Genomic DNA, 22,882 nt, shown 5'->3' on the forward strand with positions numbered 1-22,882 from the left:
TGGTAGAATATGGGAAATGCATGCTTAATGTATCATTTATAATGTTATAATGCGTGTTACTGGTGATTTCTATCCTTTGGTGAGCAGATTTCACAATTTAATTTACAAAGCACAAATGGTGGCTTTGATCACAGTTTTGAGGTTTAGGTTTCTTGATGTTTATAGCTAGATTGTTACAAAGATTGTTGTGCAAATCTCTCTTCAACCACCATCAACACCAACAATCTCTGCAATCTTCCTCCATGCCATTGACCTTATGATTTTGTCTCTGTATTTTAGCAAAGCAAAATCATACAGAATTGTAAAACCAGACACTGCGATGATTGGACTTCCTCCATCTTTTTTGGTTGTTTATGCCCGGAACTAATTACAGGCGGAACTATGTTTCATTAAGGAATATTTTCAAGCGAACATCTGCTCCTCACCTGATTGGTTAACGGCAGCGGTGGCCATGCATAATTTGCATAAAGTAGGGCAAAGCTGAACTTTTTATATCGCTCCACTAGCAGGGTTCGCGCCGCTCACCTTCCCACAATCTCCTGCGCATTGCTCCGCGTGCTCCCGTTGAAAATGTATGGGGGCGCAACTTTGTCGGGCGAATTCGGAAGTGGTGGAAACCCTACATAATGCAACGAAAAGAGTCCGCCAGTCTTCTGAAAGCCTAACCCTGGGATAGTTTTATTTTTCAGCTGGACAATTAGACAAATGTTCCTGCCAAAGACACAACAGAATGGCTTTCCAAGAGGTGTTGAGTGTTCTTGAGTGGTCTAGTCTCAGTTTGAATATTGCTGCCAAATCAATGATTCCCAACCAAATTTACTGAGCTTGAGCAATTTTGACAAAAACAATGGATATGTTGTGCAAAGTTGGTAGAATCTTATTCAAAATTATTTACAGCTGTAATGGCTGTCCAAGTGGGTTTCCACTAAGTATTAACTCTGGGGTGTGAAGACACAATCAAGACATTTTAGATTTTATTTTTTTATTGGATTTGGAAAATGTTCTATAATTTTTCTTTCACTTTGAAAATGTGGAGTATGTTGTGTAGATCAGTAGGAAAACAATTAATGAAGAGTGTGCAAGGGGTGTGTAGACTTTCACTAGGCACCATAGCCGTGGGAAGTAGGGGTGCTGAGGGTGCTGCAGCACGCCCTGAAAAAACCTCAAAGAAAATACAATTAATACATATAAATATGTATTCCACAAAAAGTAGTGCACTGGGCCTTTACTAGTATTAGCGGACTGATATAGAGGTCTGTAGTGCAGGCAAAAACATTTTTTTCAGCTTATCTGCTTTGGCAAAAGAGTTGTGTAATTTAGAACAGTATCTTGCAGGATTCAGTAGTTGGAATTGTAAGAGTTGTTGCCCTGTCCCTTTCTCTGTGATTGTCATTCTAATGGTATCCAGAAAGAACAAAACCCTGTCCTCAAGCATTTACATCAAAAGGTGCAAAGCTATGGTCAAAGACACAAAACATCCATATCAAATTAAATATTTTTCTTGATCAAATAACATGGAAAACAACCCCTTTTTGTGCAGTATTAATTTACCATCCTTACAAACCACTTAATGTACATTACTGTATTGTACATAGGCTGGTCATCTAAGTTCGTACCTGTAGACTTTCCAGCACCATTAATAAAAACAATACAGTAATTGAGACATCAATTGGTTTGTGTTGATGTGATGCCATGATGTGGCTCAGTGGGTAGTGCATGGACTTGCAATAATAGGGTTGTGGGTTTGATTCCCACTGGGGGACCATTAGGAAAAAGTATGAAAGTAGGCACTCCCTACTGTAAGTTGCTCTGGATAAGAGCATCTACTAAAATGGAAAAGGAATAAATAGACCATTTCAGTTTTCACATAGAAATAAATTGCTTTTACAAAGTATTTCAAGAAACTGGAAAACATGTCAAGCAAGTGATTTTATATTCCACAATATTATCAAATTAACTGTTTTGTACAGATACATTTAGTAAAAAACAGCGCAGGCATTTTTGTTTTTTCTGCACCCCCAGTTTTGAACCTGGCCATTTTCTTCACTCGCTTCTGTTATGGGTTACTCATGATCCAGTAAAGAAGAAAGCAATTCTGGGGCCTCCCGAGTGGCACAGTGGTCTAAGGCAGTGCTAGAGACGTCACTACAGACCCGGGTTCGATCCCGGGCAATATCACAATCGGCCGTGATCGGGAGTCCCGTAGGGTGTTCGGCGTTTGCTCTGACACATTGGTGCGGCTGGCTTCTGGGTTAAGCGGGCGGGTGTTATGAAGTGTGGTTTGGCGGGTCATGTTTCAGGACGCATGACTCTACCTTCGTTGGGCGTAAGGGGGTGTAAAAAAACAGTTCTGTGATACCAATAAATTAATCACATCCCCTCAAGAAACAGAACACTTGCAAGAGTCATCTTTATCTCTGATTGCCGAATGTTGCTATGTCAAACCATTCAGTTATTTTCAAATCTGATGTGAAAAGTAACAATGACATATAGAAGTGTGTTCATAGCTAATTTCAAACAGTTGTCTTTAGAGCATAATTTAATTGAGAAAAGTGAATACTACAGCAAAATAAAATGGGTGTTGAATGTCAGCTTTATCAAAAGGACATATTACAACAACAAAAAATACATCTTACATTGACAGAATTGTCTTTTGCAGAGTAAGCATCAGCAAGAGAGATCTTTTTACTCAAATATTTTAAAGTGTGTAATTTGTCACAAAAGTGCAAAGATATATAAGAACAGCAAATTGATATTGGTGGTGTAAAAATTTGATTTCAATACATAAAATGGGACTTCTCAAACATATATAATGCGTCTGCTAAATGACTAAAATGTAAATTTAAAAGAGAGGTCCCATCAACACACCCACCCACTAACACATTCTGTTTTTGTAAATGGCACGTTAATGGTCAAAGAATGCCCAAACATTACAACCAAATTTGAACCAAAGCAATACCCAGACACCTTTAGTAACACTTCAAACTCAGGAGAAGCAAGTTAGGATATTTGAAAGTAGACCACTCTGTCAATCATAGTGTCTGAGCACACAGCCTGGTCTCATTGACTAGACGTAACATATCAAATGTAAATCCACAACCCTGAAAATAGTATGATACTGTAGGTTACGTTTGGTATGGTATAGTTACATAAGACAGATGGTTACTTAAGGCAAAAATGAAAGTAGAGTGGTTGGTTGTGGTGGATGGGTGGGCATATAGTAACCCAAAGGTTGCGAGTTCGAATCTCATCACAGATAACTTGAGAAACTTTTCAACTACTTTGCATGTTAGCTAACCCTAACCCCTAAACTTAACCCTAACCCCTAGCCTAGCTAACGTTAGCCAGCTAGCTAACATTAACCACCTAGCTAGTTTTCGTAACATTTACATTTAGCAAATTCGTAATATATTGTACGTTTTGCAAATTTGTAACATATTGTACATTTTGCAAATTCATAACATGTCATATGAAATGGGTGAAGGACATCCACAAATTAATACATACCATACCAAACATAACATATCACACTAAATGGAGTGTCTCGGATTTACGTACATAATAATACGAAAAGCTCTGAGACCAGGTTGGAGCACAGGGCACTTGTGGATTTCAGAACATTGTATTCATTATTTTAATGCTATACCAAGATTAACAATGTCCACTGGGTTAACAACCACTCAATTTGAATATCCTCTATCTGTACTACATTTTCTTTGTCCACTGAAGATTACAACTTATATTGCATTCAGAATTTGGGAGAAAATTGGTTAGAAACATTTATTCCAGTTCAACACAAAACACACACTACCATACGCACCATCTTTCATTCAATTTCTATATTTACAGACATTAAATCAACATACAAAAAACAGTATGTGAATGTCAGACACAGCATTCTTCCAGTTCAACACAAATTTCACACTCACTCAAGTAACTTGAACAACTGTTATTGATGCCCCCTCCAAAAATACCTGTTTTTAGCAGATGTTGCAACAAGCCATATTTGTGTGCCATACATAGAATACAGTATTTCTGTTGTGAAAATCTGTTTTCCCATCACCATTATTACCAACATTGCAATCTCATTTAAAGTAACTGTCCAGTGTTTCCAGATTTATACGGAATACTATCATTAGCTAATTACAATAGGAGTGCAATAGTTTGTTAATAAATGTTAAAAAGCAGCTTTTCTGTGTTGGAATGGTGTGGGCGTATACCATCATTAAAAATATTAATGTAAGTAAACCGCTGATTGGCCAGCTCATCCTCCTCAGGATGACATCATCCTCTATGAGGAAATAGCAAGCATTTTTTTAACGGCCTGTTTGAGATACAAGTTTGAGGTTTGAAGTTTTTTTCTACAATTTATGCTTTGGCCAAAAATGAGTATAGGTCGAGTCAACAACATTATTTGGGTATAAGTTAAGAGTATGAACTTTTAAAAAGTGAGATTTCCACTGGGATAGTTACTTTTAAATGTACAGTGGGTCAAAATATATATTAATTTTACATATACAGTACCAGTCAAAGGTTTGGACACCTACTCATTCCAGGGTTTTTCTTTATTTTTACTATTTTCTGCATTGTAGAATAATAGTGAGACATCAAAACTATGAAATAACACATATGGAATCATGTAGTAACCAAAAAAAGTGTTAAACAAATCAAAATATATTTTATATGAGATTCTTCAAATAGCCACCCTTTGCATTGATGACAGCTTTGCACACTCTTGACATTCTCTCAACCAGCTTCACCTGGAATGCTTTTCCAACAGTCTTGAAGGAGTTCCCAAATATGCTGAGCACTTGTTGGCTGCTTTTCCTTCACCCTGCGGTCCATCTCAATTGGGTTGAGGTTGGGGGATTGTGGAGGCCAGGTCATCTGATGCAGCACTCCATCACTCTCCTTCTTGGTAAAATAGCCCTTACACAGCCTGGAGTTGTGTTGGGTCAAGCCCAAACCAGATGGGATGGTGTATCGCTGCAGAATACTGTGGTAGCCATGCTGGTTAAGTGTGCCTTGAATTCTAAATAAAATCACAAACAGTGTCACCAGCAAAGCACCCCCACACCATAACACCTCCTCCTCCATGCTTTACGGTGGGAACTACACATGCGGAGATAATCCGTTCACCCACACCGTGTCTCACAAAGACACAGCGGTTGGAACCAAAAATCTCTGAATTTGGACAACTTGCCACCGGTCTAATGTCCATTGGTCGTGTTTCTTGGCCCAAGCAGGTCTCTTCTTCTTATTGGTGTCCTTTAGTAGTGGTTTCGTCGCAGCAATTCGACCATGAAGGCCTGATTCACACAGTCCCCTCTGAACAGTTGATGTTGAGATGTGTCTGTGACTTCAACTCTGAAGCATTTATTTGGGCTGCAATTTCTGAGGCTGGTAACTCGAACGAACTTATCCTCTGCTGCAGCGGTAACTGGGTATTCCATTCCTGTGGCAGTCCTCATGAGAGCCAGTTTCATCATAGCGCTTGATGGTTTTTGCGACTGTACTTGAAGAAACTTTCAAAGTTCTTGAAATGTTCCGTATTGACGGTCCTTCATGTCTTAAAGTAATGATGGACTGTCGTTTCTCTTTGCTTATTTGAGCTGTTCTTGCCATAATATGGACTTGGTATTTTACCAAATAGGGCTATCTTCTGTATACCACCCCTACCTTGTCACAATACAACTGATTGGCTCAAACGCATTAAGGAGGAAAGAAATTCCACAAATTAACTTTTAACAAGGCACACCAGGTGACTACCTCATGAAGCTGGTTGAGAGAATGCCAAGAGTGTGCAAAGCTGTCATCAAGGCAAAGGGTGGCTATTTGACGAATCGCAAATGTAAAATATAACACTTTTTTGGTTACTACATGATTCCATATGTGTTATTTCATAGTTTTGATGTCTTCACTATTATTCTACAAAGTAAAAAATAGGAAAAGTAAAGAAAAACCCTTGAATGAGTAGGTGTCCAAACCTTTGACTGGTAGTGTAGCTCTAAAAGCAATGTAAATAATTGAATGTGTTTACACACACAAAAGCTGGTTACACAGCCTATTAGTTATGAGTAGTAGATGCATAGGAAATCAGCACCTGCCTATTGCATTTTGCGCCATCCCGTCCTCTTCTTTCATATAAGCGAGAGAAGGTGCCTCTCTGCCTCTACTGGTCCCACCATCTTAGATGGACCCATGTTCAACACTCACCAGGACTTGGAGGTGGGTGCTGGTCAGTTTTTGCCCACTCGGATGTTGGGGTTTAGTAGGGGGTCTAAGTTGGGGTCAGAGTCGGCTGAAGCACGGCCCAGTTTAGCCATAATGATAATCAAGGTAAAGAATCCCAGCACTCCAACCAGAAGGAGCATGAAGACCCTCTGCTTCCAGGACAGGCCTGTCCTCTTTGAACCCGTCCGATTTCTGTGAACACAAATTCATTTATATCTTCAACAGAGTTTATCCGCAACGTTATATTCAGTTTTGTTGCGACCCTCTCAGTCCATTCTACAGGTAACTGCCAAAATAAAGAATAAAATAAAGACTTGAGTAAATGAGAGATAAAAAGTACAGTATATTGAAAGCATGGGTTGATTCTACACAGGAAGTTCCAGACACTTCTAGAATCTATGCCAAGGTGCATTGAAGCTGTTCTGGTGGCTCCTAGTGGTCCAACGCCCTATTTAGCCACTTTATGTTGGTGTTTCCTTTATTTTGGCAGCTGGATAGGGGAAACGGCTCGAGTCGCACAAAAGGGAATACAACGTTGCGGATAATGTTCGGAATGACACAATTTCATGTGTGCAACATCCAAAGACCTGCATCACTATACTGAGAGCTTTCTCGTTTCTAAAAGGACATATTTGGGTGTTTTTGGAGCCTTTGTTCAGGTTGTTTCAGGGCCCCCAAACTACACAACGAGGATGAGAAAAATAATTGTTGTTTGGGGTAAGTTTCTTGAAAACAAGTGAAATCACAAAAATGGTGTCTGGACCCTGCTATAACATACCATTTACATTTTTTAAAAAATATATAGATTTGGTTGTAAAAATAAAACTTCTCCTTTAAGTACTGTTGTCCATATGTACTGTGGTTTGCTAAGAAAGGTGTACTTGCTGTGCAATAACAAAATGAAGAGCACCGACTTTAAATAACATTATAACACACTAAAATTACTGACTTGAGAATCTGTGCAAACCAGCTGAGTGCTGGTCGTCGCCGGTACTTGTCGTCGTCAAAGTCGATCTGTGTCACAGAGCTGTGTCCAGAGCTGTAACCAGAGCTGTGTCCAGAGCTGTGTCCAGAGCTGTGTCCAGAGCTGTAACCAGAGCTGTGTCCAGAGCTGGGACCAGAGTCCCGTGTGTCATAGACTTTCCTTGGGGTTGATGCTGGAAGCAAAAATAAACATCAAATGAATAACCAAATATGAGGATACAGCATACATTATACGCATGCATCTACATGAGGAATATCAGGTGTGTTATAAAAAATGACAGGAACTAAGATTAGAGTTGAGGCTTAGGTTTGGACTAGCCTGTAAGGCATGACAACACTGTGTGGTTAGTAAAAGTTATAATATGATAATAATAATATGCCATTTAGCAGACGCTTTTATCCAAAGCGACTTACAGTCATGCATACATTTTGTGTGTATGGGTGGTCCCGGGGATCGAACCCACTACCTTGGCGTTACAAGCCCTGTGCTCTACCAGCTGAGCTACAGAGGACCACAGCTACAGAGGACCAAGTTAGGATAAGTATAGTTCCTGCAAACCAGAGTAGCATTCATAGTCCTTTACCTGTGTGTAGGGTGATGGTGTCACTGGTGGTTGCAGTGATCATGTTGACCCCAGAGTGTTGTTCCTCTGCCACCATCGCCCCGTTGTTGTGGAGATGTCCATGATCTTCCTGTACTGGAGGTGGAACTAGAGTTGGGGCAGGGCTAGGGCTGGGGGTATAGGAGTGAGTGGGGTAAGCTTCAGTGGTCTCCAATGCTGGGGCTAGCACAGTGGGGGAGAAGGTAAATGTTACAGTAACCTTTCTGATTCTAACAAACAAATCGAACATTTAGCTTAGCATTATGTCATGATGCCTTCAGCTGCAATACAGGCTCCCGTTATTGTAGACCAACAAGGCAGTAACGGGACCGGAGACAATGACTCACCATCAAACGTGGACCAGTCAGCATAATCAGTGACATCCTGTTTGCTGTCTTGAATAGCTTCTACAGGTTCTTCAATCTTGCAGTGGAGAGAGTATGTACATGTTAGAGTTGAATTGTCACAGAATACTAATTTCATAATAGGTGCCTTCTTGAGTAAATGAAACATTTGATTTATGGCTCCTAAAACATTCATTCTAATGTAAGCTCTAAAATATTTTACACTAATATCATACACAATTTAATGTCGATACCCAGCATTTCAACCAGTATATCCCTGTCACCATCACTATTCAATTTCTCTAACTGCTAGTGTGACCCAGCCCAACCCTATTCCTCACCAGAGGTAGGCCTAGTCCAGCTCTTGCCCAATTGACTAAGGACAGCTGTTCCCTCAGCATGTCAGCTATTGGGCTGGCCAGGTTGGAGGGGGGAAACACCGGACCCTGGCAGTTGGGGCACTGGTATCCCGCAGGAGCAGTGTGTAGGGGCAACCGGGCTGCCAGGTCATGAAGACAGGACCAGTGAAATACATCTTGGATACAGAGAAAGGGCAATGAATCAGGTGGGTTTGTGCAAATTCCACAGAGCAGAAATATCAAGCAACAACAATAATATGGAGAGAGTTCCTTTCAAAAAAGAACACGACTATACCAAATTCAATAAGAGCACAAAGGATAACAAATCCAAGATGTTGACAATCTTACCATAGCAGACCAATCTGACAGTATCCTGGGAGATCAGTGGGTTATTACACAGTCGACAGTTAGGGTTGTAATCACTATCCTGAAGCCACTGGAGATAGGACTGCACTATACACTGGTGATCAGAAGGGAGAGAAAATACTTCTTAGTTTAGTGGCAAACACAGCTACTATTAGTCCCTTTTAGAATCTGAGAGTGTAAGAAGTACACTCATCTCTAACATGTAGGCTCAACATTTCTGAATTGTCCCATCACAAGTCAGAATGTTGAATACACTTCATCCGGACTTACTTTACCTGTTGCCCACTGATTCTGTCCTCATGTCGGAGGTAATCTGAGACAATATAGCCACAGGGAACCGTTACTAATCCGGCCTTCAGCACGCCGTTTTGCACATGGTTCTGTCGGCTGGCACCTCCTGCCTGTACCTCCATCACCGACGCAATGCCGTTTAAGAGATTGTTAAATAAATCTTAACTGTTTGGTTGTAATATCATCACCTCTTGAAGAGCATAATCAGAACTACAAATGTCAGATTATTCAATGCAAAACAATTGCGCACATTTAGCTCTATCATCAGAGTTATACAGCAAGTAACCACATGCTTTTCAGTAAACATAATTGTATCATGTATTTTCAGATATGTGAGGTAGCCTCAAGATATCTCTCAATATTGGCCACCATGAATTGGATATTTGAGGGATATAAAATAAAAGTGAACTATACCTGACAAGTATGAGTGTTTCTTTAGGTTAATTTCCCATCCTTTGAGGGCTCTGCCTGTCAGGCAGCAGAAGGGCGCATTTACGATGTACTGTTAGCTGATAATGTTAACTATGCAAGCTACCAGTATAAACTTTGTACAGTTGGCTAAACATAGTGGTAAGTAGACCTAGCTAACGTACTTTTTTATTCAACCAACGTAGCTAGACCTATCTAGCAATGTTAGCTAACATTATCCCTTTTTTTAACATTGTTTTTAAGAGCGTTTAATAACGATTGCTGCTGACAGACATGATAGGCTACATTGATTAATGGACCACGTCAAATTAACTAGCTAGCTAATAACAGATCACGTCAACATAAGCTAACTTAGATGGCTATATGCAAATATTGTTAGATTTGCCCGCCATCTATAGTGGTGATGACATTAGTCCGACTGACAACATCACCAGGACAAGGACTTGCCGATGTCAAACTCTTTCCTAAACGGATAATCTCTGATGAAGCAAGCTAAATGACACGTTGTTTGCTTAGCTAGCTAGCTACTAGCCCAATATGTACTCTTAAGGAGCCTACCGTTACTCGTTAAGGTCCAAGGATCTTATGTTATTTTCAGAGGTGGACTGGCTCAGGCAGCCAAAACAGCCAAATTCTCCCATCTACACGTGAATCGATTCTCAATTGCGATAAGGTTCTAGAAACATAAAGCCCTTTACTTTCATGTCACATCAAAATAACATCACAAATGCAAAATATACACAGTTTTAACAGAGTTGCAGCCAACAATACCTTTCAGTGATAACACGTTTCTGGTGGCATTCCTCCGTTACACACAGGTGTTCGGAGCATGCTAGGTAGCACATGAGGTCCCTCTTCCGTAAACATGCGCTGTAACATGGAGATATGGCCGTGTGGGAACACTAACCCTATAAAAAGGTGTTTATCAATTTAACCTGATATGAAAGATAAGTTCCTTATGTTTCCAAAACTGTACCGCAAGTGATGCAAAGTAATGTTCAGGACGAGTGTCGGGTATCTTAGCAAAACTCCCCCGTATAGAAGACGCCTTCGTTCAATGACTTGTGTAATGTAATGGAACGGAGAGTCATGATTAAGGGCTAGCTAGCTACATGCCAATCGGATTGGCTACCCTCACTTATCTGAAATTACATGATCAATTGATTTTTAATGATCATGAAAAGCATGCAGTTACTTGCTGTATTACTCTGATGATAGAGTTACATGTGGAATAATCGGAAATGTGTTGTTCTGACTATGCTCTTCAAGAGGTGATGATATGAAAACTAAATCGTTTATTTAACAATCCCTTGAAAACGGGACATAGTTGTCAATGGTTTTAGCGGAGCTGGAAGTCTCCTTGCCTCCCAGCAGCCAAATCGAACGTTCTGCACCATATTGTGACGTTTTATTGATAACGACCTATATGGTCTATATTTAATTTCACATGACATGATACATTGAATATTTAGAGCTGTCCATCCACTGACCTTGTTGTGGTTGGAGACCAGGCAATGCTCACAAACATTCACCCGATGTTCAAAGCAGAACAGGTTGGTCACCTTCCTCTTAGGACACTTGCACAGACCCATGGTCTGTCTGTACTACAGAACACACAGATTCAGACACAAGTGACCACCAAAACAAGCTTCAGCAACGACATCATAGTTATGGGTATTATCTCTAAGCAATGTTCTGATATCCCAGGCAAATCTACTCATGGATCAAATGAAGTTTGATGATTACATATAGGTGTGTAAGACACTGCTTTTATGTATTGATCGATATAGCTAGCTACGCTAGTTCACTAGCATCAGATGTGTTTCGGGTGGCCTTAATTATAAGTTAGCTCAAACTTACCTGTTACGCAAGCTTTCTCCTCGATGCTTTTCGTGTGAAGGAAAGTGTTGTAGAAATACTGATGTTCTGCTCTACCAAGTTGGTTATCTAAATCGACAAAATGCGAATGTTTTCAGATGCTGACATTTTGCCACGTCTCTTCCGGTAGAGTCGCAGAATAATGATGTCACGTGAGCACGGCACATCTACCAGCTGGTCCTAGATTAGTTGGTACCGTTTTTAACTGAGGTTGTCAGGTAAAGATTGGTTTGGCGAGAGCTGATCAACGATAAGATTTTACATTAGAAAGAAATGCTAGGGCACATAATAGGCGTATAACCGCACCCACATTACTGCCGCGTTCAAGACAACTCGGAAGCTTCGAGTTAAAATGTGCTTACTTCTTTTGTATAGAGCTTCATATTGGTTGATTCGGAAACTTTCCAAATAGGAAACTCGGATCTCATCTTTCTACATCGAGTTTCCAAGTCGGAATTGACGGAGTTCCGAGTTGTCTTGAACGCGGCATAAAATGTTCCATTTATTCACTATATATGCTGCGTTTAGACGAGGGACTCAAAAACAATAATACCAGTAGGTTTATGCCGCGTTCAAAACAACTGGGAAATATTAAATTCAATTCAAATGGCTTTATTGGCATGGGAAACATATGTTTACATTGCCAAAGCAAGTGAAATAGATAATAAACAAAAGATAAACAATCAAAAATGAAGAGTAAACATTGCACTCACAAGTTTCAAAGGAATAGACACATTTCAAATGTCATATTATGGCTATGTACAGTGTTATAATGATGTGCAAATCTCCGACTTCAGTGCGTTCAATACAACTGGAAACTGAAAAAAAACGAGCTCCGACTGTGGAAAATCGTTTTGAACGGTCATCCGCCTCGGAATTCCAAATCGAGAACTCAGACCTATTTCTAGAGCTCCGACTTTCCGACCTGACGATCACTGACGTCATGCTTTGACCTCGTATTTTTCCGAGTTCCCAATTGTCGTGAACGCACCAATAGCAGGACAAAAAAGCAATAAAGACTTGATGGCAAAAGCAAGCCAGCAAATATGTTTTACAACTAAACCAAGATAGATCACAGCCTGTCGTTTAAAACGGGAACAAATGAGTAATAGTGGACAGAACAAGCAAGGAGGTGGGCAGAGCCGAGCACGAGCAAGCGAGATCCTATTGGCGCGTTCTAGCGAACATCTGCATATTTCCGTTCCCGAACGCCTGCTCTGTGAAGTGGGCGTGTCCAATAACTCAATTCGCCTTTGCACTCCTTCTAAACAAGGCAATTTTTTAAAAACTTTTGCAAAGGGTAAAGTCTAATAAACTTAGTCCACTCTGTTCATAACACATTATAGTTTTGGGAACAGAAAACTGTATTGAAATCAAATGTTTCATCGATGAGAAAATGTGTAGAATGTCGGCCAAAATCCATCTCACTCCATGTTCTCCCACTGCCGGCTAGTGGGCTTCCTCTCACTACCATATTTGGTAGTGAGTGGAAACGCCAAGCGGATGCTTCACATTTATGCATCCGGTGAAATATCTGTCAAAGTGTTCTATCTGTGACTACAGTATGAGTCGCTATGGTGATTTCAGTAAACAAACAGTGCAACTCAACATCCAGTAGAAAACAACACTACGGCAAAAGTTGAAATATTTTAACTCTGGCGGCAAGCCCGTCTACCGTGGCGGCTGACGACATTCACCGACAGCCTCAACGGCATTTACCGTCATGCTCTCATTAAAAACAATGACATCCGGGTTGCCGTCTACCTCCAACAATGCAAACGCAGCGAAGATGTTTTAATAAATAACCCAAGAAAGACCACAGCCTGCCGTTTCCAATGGGAACAAATGAGTCACAAGGAGGGGGGCAGAGCCAAGCACGAGCTAGCGAGATCCTATTGGTGCGTGTAGTTGCATATTTTCGCCTACTCTATGAAGTGCACGTGCGCATTAACTAAATTCGCCCTTGCGCTCCTAAACAACGCAATTAAAAAAAAAAAAACGTTGGAAAAGGGTAAAATCTACAAATCCGTCTCCCTCCATCTTCTCCCACTGGGCTCCTCTCGTCACCGTATTTGGTAGTGAGTGGAAATGCCAACTGGATGCTTCACACTTATACATCCGGTGAAATATCTGGCTCATTTTTGTATCTGTGTGTTTATAGTAGGTCTTCTTCTTCTTTAAATTGAAAGGTGCATACACCGCCACCTACTATATATACAGTACCAGTCTAAAGTTTGGACACACCTACTCATTCCAGGGTTTTTCTTTATTTTTACTATTTTCTACATTGTAGAATAATAGTGAAGATATGAAAACTATGATGTAACACACATGGAATCATGTAGTAACCAAAAAAAGTGTTAAACAAATCTAAATATATTTTATATTTGAGATTCTTCAGTAGCCACCCTTTGCCTTGATGACAGCTTTGCACACTTACATTTACATTTACGTCATTTAGCAGACGCTCTTATCCAGAGCAACTTACAGTTAGTGAATACATATATATTTTTTTATACTGGCCCCCCGTGGCATTCTATCAACCAGCTTCATGAGGTAGTCACCTGGAATGCATTTCAATTAACAGGTGTGCCTTCTTAAAAGTTATTTGGGGAATTTATTTCCTTCTTAATGCATTTGAGCCAATCAGTTGTGTTGTGAAAAGGTATTTTATTTATTTCATTTCACCTTTATTTAACCAGGTAAGCCAGTTGAGAACAAGTTCTCATTTACAACTGTGACCTGGCCAAGATAAAGCAAAGCAGTGCGATAAAAACAACAACACAGAGTTACATATGGGGTAAAACAAAACATAAAGTCAAAAATACAACAGAAAATATATATACAGTGTGTGCAAATGTAGCAAGTTATGGCGGTAAGGCAATAAATAGGCTATAGTGCAAAATAATTACAATTAGTATTAACACTGGAATGATAGATGTGCAAGAGAGTATGTGCAAATAGAGATACTGGGGTGCAAATGAGCAAAATAAATAACAATATGGGATGAGGTAGTTGGGTGGGCTAATTTCAGATGGGCTGTGTACAGGTGCAGTGATCGGTAAGGTGCTCTGACAACTGATGCTTAAAGTTAGTGAGGGAGATAAGAGTCTCCAGCTTCAGAGATTTTTGCAATTCTTTCCAGTCATTGGCAGCAGAGAACTGGAAGGAATGGCGGCCAAAGGAGGTGTTGGCTTTGGGGATGACCAGTGAGATATACCTGCTGGAGCGCATACTACGGGTGGGTGTTGCTATGGTGACCATGGAGCTAAGATAAGACGGGGATTTGCCTAGCAGTGATTTATAGATGGCCTGGAGCCAGTGGGTTTGGCGACGAATATGTTGTGAGGACCAGCCAACAAGAGCGTACAGGTCACAGTGGTGGGTAGTATATGGGGCTTTGGTGACAAAACGGATGGCACTGTGATAGACTACATCCAATTTGCTGAGTAGAGTGTTGGAGGCTATTTTGTAAATGACATCGCCGAAGTCAAGGATCAGTAGGATAGTCAGTTTTACGAGGTAGGGGGGGTATACAGAAGATAGCCCTATATGGTAAAATACCAAGTCCATATTATGGCAAGAACAGCTCAAATAAGCAAAGATAAACGACAGTCCATCATTACTTTAAGACATGAAGGTCAGTCAATACGGAACATTTCAAGAATTTTGAAAGTTTTTTCAAGTGCAGTCGCAAAAACCAGCCTCAGAAATTGCAGCCCAAATAAATGCTTCAAAGAGTTCAAGTAACAGACACATCTCAAAATCAACTGTTCAGAGGAGACTGTGAATCAGGCCTTCATGGTCGAATTGCTGCAAAGAAACCACTACTAAAGGACGCCAATAATAAGAAGAGACCTGCTTGGGCCAAGAAACACAAGCAATGGACATTAGACCAGTGGAAATTTGTCCTTTGGTCTGGAGTCCAAATTGGAGATTTTTGGTTCCAACCGCCGTGTCTTTGTGAGACGCAGTGTGGATGAACGGATGATCTCCGCATGTGTATTTCCCACCATAAAGCATGGAGGAGGAGGAGTGGGGGTGCTTTGCTGGTGACACTGTCAGGGATTTATTTAGAATTCAAGGCACACTTAACCAGCATGGCTACCACAGTATTCTGCAGTGATATGCCATCCCATCTGGTTTGGGCTTAGTGGGACTATCATTTGTTTTTCAACAGGACAATGACCCAACACATCTCCAGGCTGTGTAAGGGCTATTTTACCAAGAAGGAGAGTGATGGACTGCTGCATCAGATGACCTGGCCTCCACAATCCCCCAACCTCAACCCAATTGAGTGAAGGAAAAGCAGCCAACAAGTGCTCAGCGTATGTGGGAACTCCTTCAAGACTGTTGGAAAATATTCCAGGGGAAGCTGGTTGAGAGAATGCCAAGAGTGTACAAAGCTATCATCAAGGCAAAGGGTGGCTATTTGAAGAATCTCAAATATAAAATATATTTTGATTTGTCTATTTTGGGGATAAAACCACTATTTTGGTTACTACATGATTCCATATGTGTTAATTCATAGTTTTGATGTCTTCACTATTATTCTACAATGTAGAAAATAGTAAAAAACATAAAGAAAAACACTTGAATGAGTAGGTGTGTCCAAACTTTTGACTGGTACTGTATATATTTCCTGATTTATTTTTATTTCACCTAGATTTAGGACACACACTTCAAAACCTTGTTTCTTATGATTTTTGACTGTCCTTTTTGCCATTTATGAATGTATTCAATGCGTTTCTATGGCTTTAGTAGCAGAGGCCAAAGTCAATATTTTATCAATTTTATATATATATTTTTTATACCTAAAGGGGTCCTAAAATTCAAAATCAAATAGCTAAGTGATCCATAGTATAACCATCTTAAAACAATTCCATATGTCAGCTTAGCACCCAACGGCTTAGACTCTAAATAATTAATTTAGAGAAGTTCTCCTGTTTAAGTGCTTGCCTGTCCAACTTTTTTTAAAATGATGAGATGAGTCTGTCAAATGTTATCTATTTTGTTGACTTAGTTAGAAAGCTAGCTATATGCCCCAATCTCAAATCAATCATCTATTTCCATAATTTCTATGTCTAACTTGCGAAGGGTAAAACTGCAGCCTGCAATTCGGGGTGTTCCTGCATGTGGGCGTTCCTGCATCTGCAGGAACCCCTCTTTATACTAAGTACCCTGGGACTAAACACCCCTCTGCAACTGGATCCTGGACTTCCTGACGGTCCGCCCCCAGGTGGTAAGGGTAGGCAACAACACATCTACCACGCTGATCCTCAACATGGGGGCCCCTCAGGGGTGCGTGCTTAGTCCCCTCCTGTACTCCCTGTTCACCCATGACTTCGTGGCCACGCATGACTCTAACACCACCATTAAGTTTGCCGATGACACAACGGTAGTAGGCCTGATCACCGACAACGATGAGACAGCCTACAGGGAGGAGTTCAGAGACCTGGCAGTGTGGTGTTAGGACAACAACCTCTCCCTCAACATGAGCAAGAAGAGCTGATCGTGGACTACAGGAAAGGGGGGGCCGGGCACACCCCCATTCATATCTACAGGTCTGTAGTGGAGCGGGTCGAGAGCTTCAAGTTCCTTGGTGTCCACATCACTAAGAAACTATCATGGTCCAAACACACCAAGACAGTCGTGAAGAGGTCACGACAATGCCCTCAGGAGACTGAAAAGATTTGTCATGGGTCCTCAGCTCTTCAAAAAATTATACAGCTGCACCATCGAGAGCATCCTGACTGGTTCCATCACCGCATGGTATGGCAACTGCTCGGCATCCGACCACAAGGCGCTACAGAGGGTAGTGCGTACGGCCCAGTACATCACTGGGGCCAAGCTTCCTGCCATCCAGGACCTCTATACCAGGCGGTGTCAGAGGAAGGCCCTAAAAATTGTCAAAGACTCTAGCCACCCTAGTCATAGACTGTTCTCTCTGCTACCTCACTGCTACCTCTCTGCTACCTCACGGCATAGACTGTTCTCTCTGCTACCCCCCCCATTTCAAATATTTTCTTACTTTAAAAAAATAATCTGCATTGTTGACTGAGGGCTTGTAAGTAAGCGTTTCACGGCAAGGTCTACACATTTACATTTTAGTCATTTAGCAGACGCTCTTATCCAGAGCGACTTACACCTGTTATATTCGGCACATGTGACAAATACAATTTGATTTGATACTTCTATTGGTCCTTTTTTAAGCTATTACTCCAGTACATAGGCGCTCCAGTACAGTAGATGGCAGTAATGCACCATAAGGTTAGATGCCAACCGCGATAAACCCTACAGAAGAAGAAGAGGGGTGGTAGCTAGCTATAGCTAGTACACACCGTTAGTGTCCTTCGCCCCTGCCTGATGGGCACGGTTTTCCCGCCGTTCTGTCAACGACGGCAAGGGCAGATGTTCGGCAGGCGGGAGCGAAGGACACTGTGCTCAAGGGGTGGAGGGGGGTGTTCATGAATTGCAGGCTGCAGTTATAAACGATTGCCTATCTTCCCCATGTCTTTACATATTGAGGCATACAGCTGGATCTTCACAACAGATGGCTTTGGACATGGACTCATCAACACATTAGACCAGGGGTGTCAAACGTCCGGCCCGCGGGCCGGATCAGGCCCGCAAACGGGTTTAATCCGGCCCGCGAGATGATTTTGTAAAGTATAAAAATTAGCTGCAATTTTTCAATAAAATAAACTGCTGTTCCAATTGTGTCCACTGGATGGCGCAATAGCAATTGTGTTAAGCAAGCGAACTGTTTATACCGGGGCAGAGCAAATAGGTCAAGCAAGTGCAGCCAGTCCGGATGAGCTACTTTGTTTTGCCCGCAATATTTATTACGGCTTCTACTTTTAACATTATGTGCTTTGGCACCCTCATTGCCCCAATATGTCTCTGTCAAAAAAGAGAAAAGTGGACGCAGAGTGCAGAGTGTTCCAAGAAAAATTGTCATCCTTCTATTTATTCACGGAATTGAATGGGAAAGCTGTATGTTTGGTGTGTTCACAGCATGTTGCAGTGCTGAAAGAATATAACCTTTGTCGCCACTATGTGAGTCTTCATGCCGACAAATATGACAACTTTCAAGGACAGCGGAGAAGAGAGAAGGTGAATGAACTGTTGGTGGGTCTGAAGAAACAGCAGTCTGTGTTTACTCACAGCCGAGACATCAGTGACGCTGCAGTGAAAGCTAGCTACCTCATTGCTAATGAAATCGCAGTGGCTTCAAAACCATTTAGTGAGGGTGAATTTGTAAAAACATGCATGATGAAGGCAGCAGAGATTGTGTGCCCTGAAAAGCACCAGGCTTTTGCAAATATCAGCCTGACAAGAAACACAGTTGCAGACAGGATTTCCGATCTTTCAGTGGATTTGGACAGCCAGTTGAAGCAAAAAGTAAAGTCATTTATTGCGTTTTCGGTTGCAATTGATGAAAGCACGGACATTACAGATGTTGCACGGACATTACAGATGTTGCACAACTGGCCATTTTCATCCGCGGAGTTGATGACACATTGACCGTCACCGAGGAGTTCGTGGAGTTGGTGCCGATGACAGATACAACGACAGCAGCTGATATTTTCACTGCACTCGTCGGCGCGCTGGACAGGGTCGGAGTGGACTGGTCCCGCGCTGTCAGCCTGGCTACAGATGGTGCGCCCTCAATTATCGGGAAAAAAGCAGGCGTTGTGACATAGTTCAGAGAGAAAGTGCAATCTGCAAATGGAGGACGTGATTTTTGGACTTTTCACTGTATTTTGCACCAGGAGGCTTTGTGTTGCAAGTCATTAAAGATGGATAACGTCATGAAGGTGGTCATCCAAACTGTTAATTTCATCCGATCCAGAAGCCTGAATCACCGTCAGTTTGACAGCCTTCTCAGAGAGAAAGACCACATCTATGGCCTGCCATACCACACTGAGGTAAGATGGTGAAGCCGAGGTGCTGTGCTGAGGCGTTTCTTTGATTTACGAGAAGAAATTGAACAGTTCATGGAAGAAAAGGGCAAACCAGTGTTAGAATTTAATTCTGCAGAATGGATGCAGGACCTTGCATTTATGGTGGATGTTACAGAGCACCTGAATAACTTGAACAAACAGCTGCAAGGGCGCAACAAAGTTGCCATGCAGTATTATGACAGCATACGTTCTTTCAAGTTGAAGCTGTCATTGTGGGAGACGCAACTTGCCGGTGGTGATGCAGCTCACTTCCCCTGTCTGAAAAATGTGTGCGCGACCCAACATGTGGCAGACATGAAGCGGTTGAAAGATAAAATAACGGGACTGTTAAGGGAGTTTGAGCAACGCTTTCAGATTTTTGGTGAACTGGAGAAAGACTTCAAAGTTTTTTGTTCGCCATTCACCGTGAATCCCTCGGATTTGAAGGGCAAATTTGCCGCAGCTGGCTTGGACACATTTTATCAGAATCTCTTGCCAGGTTATCCCAACTTGACAGCCCTTGCTGCAAAACTGTTGTGCATGTTTGGAACCACATATCTTTGTGAGCAAGTTCTCTGTAATGAGCATAAATAAAACAAAGCTGCGCTCAAGGCTCACGCACAAGCACTTGAATCACATCCTGAAGTTGGCTGCCACTCAGGATGTGACGCCTGATATTGATGCACTGGTGAAAGCTAAAAGTTGCCAGGTATCAGGAGTCAAATAAAATATGCAACCCCACTTAAAGTGCTGCATGAGACACCCTGATATAGTTCTGTGATCTGTGAAATACTTCTGTGAATCACTGAGGCATTGTGTGTTTGTGTGTTGTTTGTCCTCAGAATTTCAAATAACTTGAGGTGTTTTATGATTAATAATGATGTTGTGCTTTTGGACACACTGTCCTCAGGCTCCAGCTTTATGTTTATATGTTTTTATGTTGATGTGCTATTGTTTTTAATTGTTTTTATTTTATTTGTATATTTAACCTATTCTTGACTCTGTGGTTCTTGCACTTGCTTGGGGAACAGGATTTCATTATTTGTATCTACATTTCTGCCTGAGAAATGACACCCTGATATAGTTCTGTGATCTGTGAAACAGTTCTGTGAATCACTGAGGCATTGTGTGTTTGTGTGTTCTTTTTCTTTAGAATTTTCAAATAAACTTGAGGTGTTTTATGATTAATAGTGATGTTGTGCTTGTACTATTTTGGACACACTGTCCTCAGGCTCCAGCTTTATGTTTTATGTTGATAGTATTAAAACAAAGAAAACAATCTGAAGTTGTTGTTTTTAAGTTATATATACCATGATTTTACCGGTCCGGCCCACTTGGGAATAGATTTTCCTCCATGTGGCCCCTGAGCTAAAATGAGTTTGACACCCCTGCATTAGACTAAAAACTACTGTCACCTCAACTACCAGTCAAGGGACTTTACCAGTCAATGGACCAGTCAAGTCATGTTGCTACTAGCTACAAAGATCACACACCATTGTAAACTGTATAAAGGGAAGCATTCTTTGTCTTATCATAGCAGATTCTACCAGCCAGCCATGAAGGAGGTCAGTGCGGTTGACCTCTCCAAATGATAATGTCCCCAACTCTGTGAGTAGTACCTTTGTCAGCAGCTAGAACTAAACACCACCAGTCTTTCTGAACCAGTAACATTTCAATTTACCTATTGACATAGTCAAACTGCATCCTGCAAACATCTTCAGTAGTTTGTCGAAATATGTTACTGTAATCCACAGGCTCCTACAGATGCCGCAAAACGTCCCATCACTGTGAGGAAGGTTGCACCCAGGAAAACACAAGTCAATGTGAGTTGAAAGAACACAGCAAATCGGTTTCCAGAATAAGCTGCATAGTTAAAAAATGTTTGGTTCTTCTGCTATTTCATATCAGCCCAGTCATATGTGCACAATTGCTTTTGTTTCAGGTCCCCTCGGAGGACAACAAAGAAAATGAATAAAGATTGTCTGAAGGCAGTCGGAAGAAGCTCCGAATTTCTACCCCAGGACCTACCCAGGTTCCCCCACCAAAAGCCACCATGCTCTCCCTGATCTTGGCCCCCTCACCCCCCTGTCCCCAGGCTGCAGCAAACCCAGAGGACTCAGCATGGTCACAGAAGGTGCGGCGGTCCTATAGCCGCCTAAGCCTAGGGGATCCTTCGTTTGAAAGTCCCCAGGCCGTGTCCTCCCTATCTCCTCAGCATCGGGAGACCCTGTTTGGGTTTGAGAAGCTTCAGACACCCCAGGTTCTCTGCAAGGTGGAGCAGTTCAGAGTGGGCCCTGAGGCTTCCAGGTCTCTCTGTGGGGTCAGCTCCTTCACCCTGCTGGAAGGGGACGACAGTGCTGCCACTGCTCCTGACCCTGAGCCAGATGTCAACATCCCTGGGGTCGCTGCGTTAAAGGAGAAGAGGAGGAAGAAGGTTCCTCAAATAAAAGTAAGTGAGGACATATGATGCTACTGCAGTCACTGTTGACAACATTGATGGACAACTAAACCATAGTAGGCTAGAGTGTACTTTACCACTTAACAAGATATGAAAAGCAATGCGTATGGCTCGCTTACACTATTTTCAAGATGGAGATGTGCAAGAAGCTGTAGCATTTGTACCTTTGTGTTGATCTACTTTTCAATTTATTTCCCAACCAGCTGGCAGAGCTGGACGACCTTGCGGCAAAGATGAATGCAGAGTTTGAAGAGGCAGAAGGATTTGAATTGTTGGTGGAATAAACTCATGGGTCATCTACAAAGACTTTGGCATGTGACTAGAAAGCCTTGTTTCTAATACTGGAGAACATTAATGTTTTTCATTTCCATTATTGAATTTCAAAGACGATGAAGAAGAGGCACCTATGGGAAAAACAAACGGGATTCATTTACAAGACAGAAATGTTGATTTTTTACAGTTGGAAATGTCAGATTGGTATCATCAACAATTACCTAATGTAATTTTTGTATCTCAAGAAAGGATTCTAGCTTCAGTGAAGTTCCTGTCACTTTGATATGTTGATGTTGATAGTTATTTATTTTCCATTTGAAATTACAACTTCATTAGGTCACTGAGACATCATTTTGTGTTGATGAGCACCCTTTATAGTTGATATTATTTGCTAAATCGTTCAGTTGGATTACAGGTGTGTTTTATCATATAAGACTTATTTGCAAAGCATATTCTGTGATGTTGAGATTACAGCTGTTTTTTTAAAAAACTTTGTTCATTTCCTAAGTGTTAGAAGAAGTCCATACTAATCATCTTCATCATGCCTGCATATCATGAATCCACCTATCACATTTTGTTCCCTAGAGGTTGCACTCACCCTCTCATTGTGGCTTCTTCCACCACTGTTATGTTATTTTGTATTAGTGTAATTGGAATTAGTATCTTTATTCCTCACGTCGATGATAGTTTAGATGTTAGTGATTAAGACTTCTACTAT

The 22,882-nt window shown here is 41.4% G+C and overlaps 1 protein-coding gene and 1 pseudogene across 3 annotated transcripts; one reads left to right on the top strand and one right to left on the bottom strand.

Annotated features, from left to right (window-relative positions):
• Positions 1-6,139: 6,139 nt before the first annotated feature.
• On the bottom strand, positions 6,140-11,615 carry LOC311142874 (zinc finger protein-like 1). 2 transcript variants are annotated; one of them, XM_084178575.1, is made up of 8 exons: positions 11,470-11,615; positions 11,100-11,213; positions 8,872-8,983; positions 8,506-8,699; positions 8,168-8,243; positions 7,803-8,003; positions 7,184-7,391; positions 6,140-6,426 (listed from the first exon to the last, which is right to left on the bottom strand). In XM_084178575.1, the coding sequence occupies exons 2-8, from the start codon at positions 11,199-11,201 to the stop codon at positions 6,240-6,242; spliced, it is 1,080 nt and encodes a 359-aa protein (XP_084034701.1). In that variant the 5' UTR covers positions 11,202-11,213; positions 11,470-11,615; the 3' UTR covers positions 6,140-6,239. The 2 variants fall into 2 exon arrangements, with proteins under 2 accessions (XP_084034701.1, XP_084034702.1); XM_084178576.1 differs by having other exon boundaries at positions 11,100-11,208; positions 11,470-11,535.
• Positions 11,616-12,588: 973 nt separating this feature from the next.
• Positions 12,589-22,175, top strand: LOC311143145 (sororin-B-like; annotated as a pseudogene). The gene is made up of 5 exons: positions 12,589-12,619; positions 20,971-21,041; positions 21,188-21,256; positions 21,376-21,882; positions 22,095-22,175. The product of its transcript is annotated as a sororin-B-like (transcript).
• Positions 22,176-22,882: the final 707 nt, after the last annotated feature.

This window comes from Coregonus lavaretus (genome assembly GCF_964263955.1).
Source record: "Coregonus lavaretus genome assembly, chromosome: 15".
NCBI lineage: Eukaryota > Metazoa > Chordata > Actinopteri > Salmoniformes > Salmonidae > Coregonus > Coregonus lavaretus.

Bases quoted from the DNA above. Each gene is read 5' to 3' on its own strand.
- LOC311142874 (XM_084178575.1), bottom strand. From the start codon at position 11,201: ATGGGTCTGTGCAAGTGTCCTAAGAGGAAGGTGACCAACCTGTTCTGC. The intron at 8,004-8,167 runs GTGAGTCATTGT...CCACTGTGCTAG, and splicing joins TGACTGGTCCACGTTTGATG to CCCCAGCATTGGAGACCACT. The intron at 7,392-7,802 runs GTAAAGGACTAT...TTTTGCTTCCAG, and splicing joins CACCATCACCCTACACACAG to CATCAACCCCAAGGAAAGTC.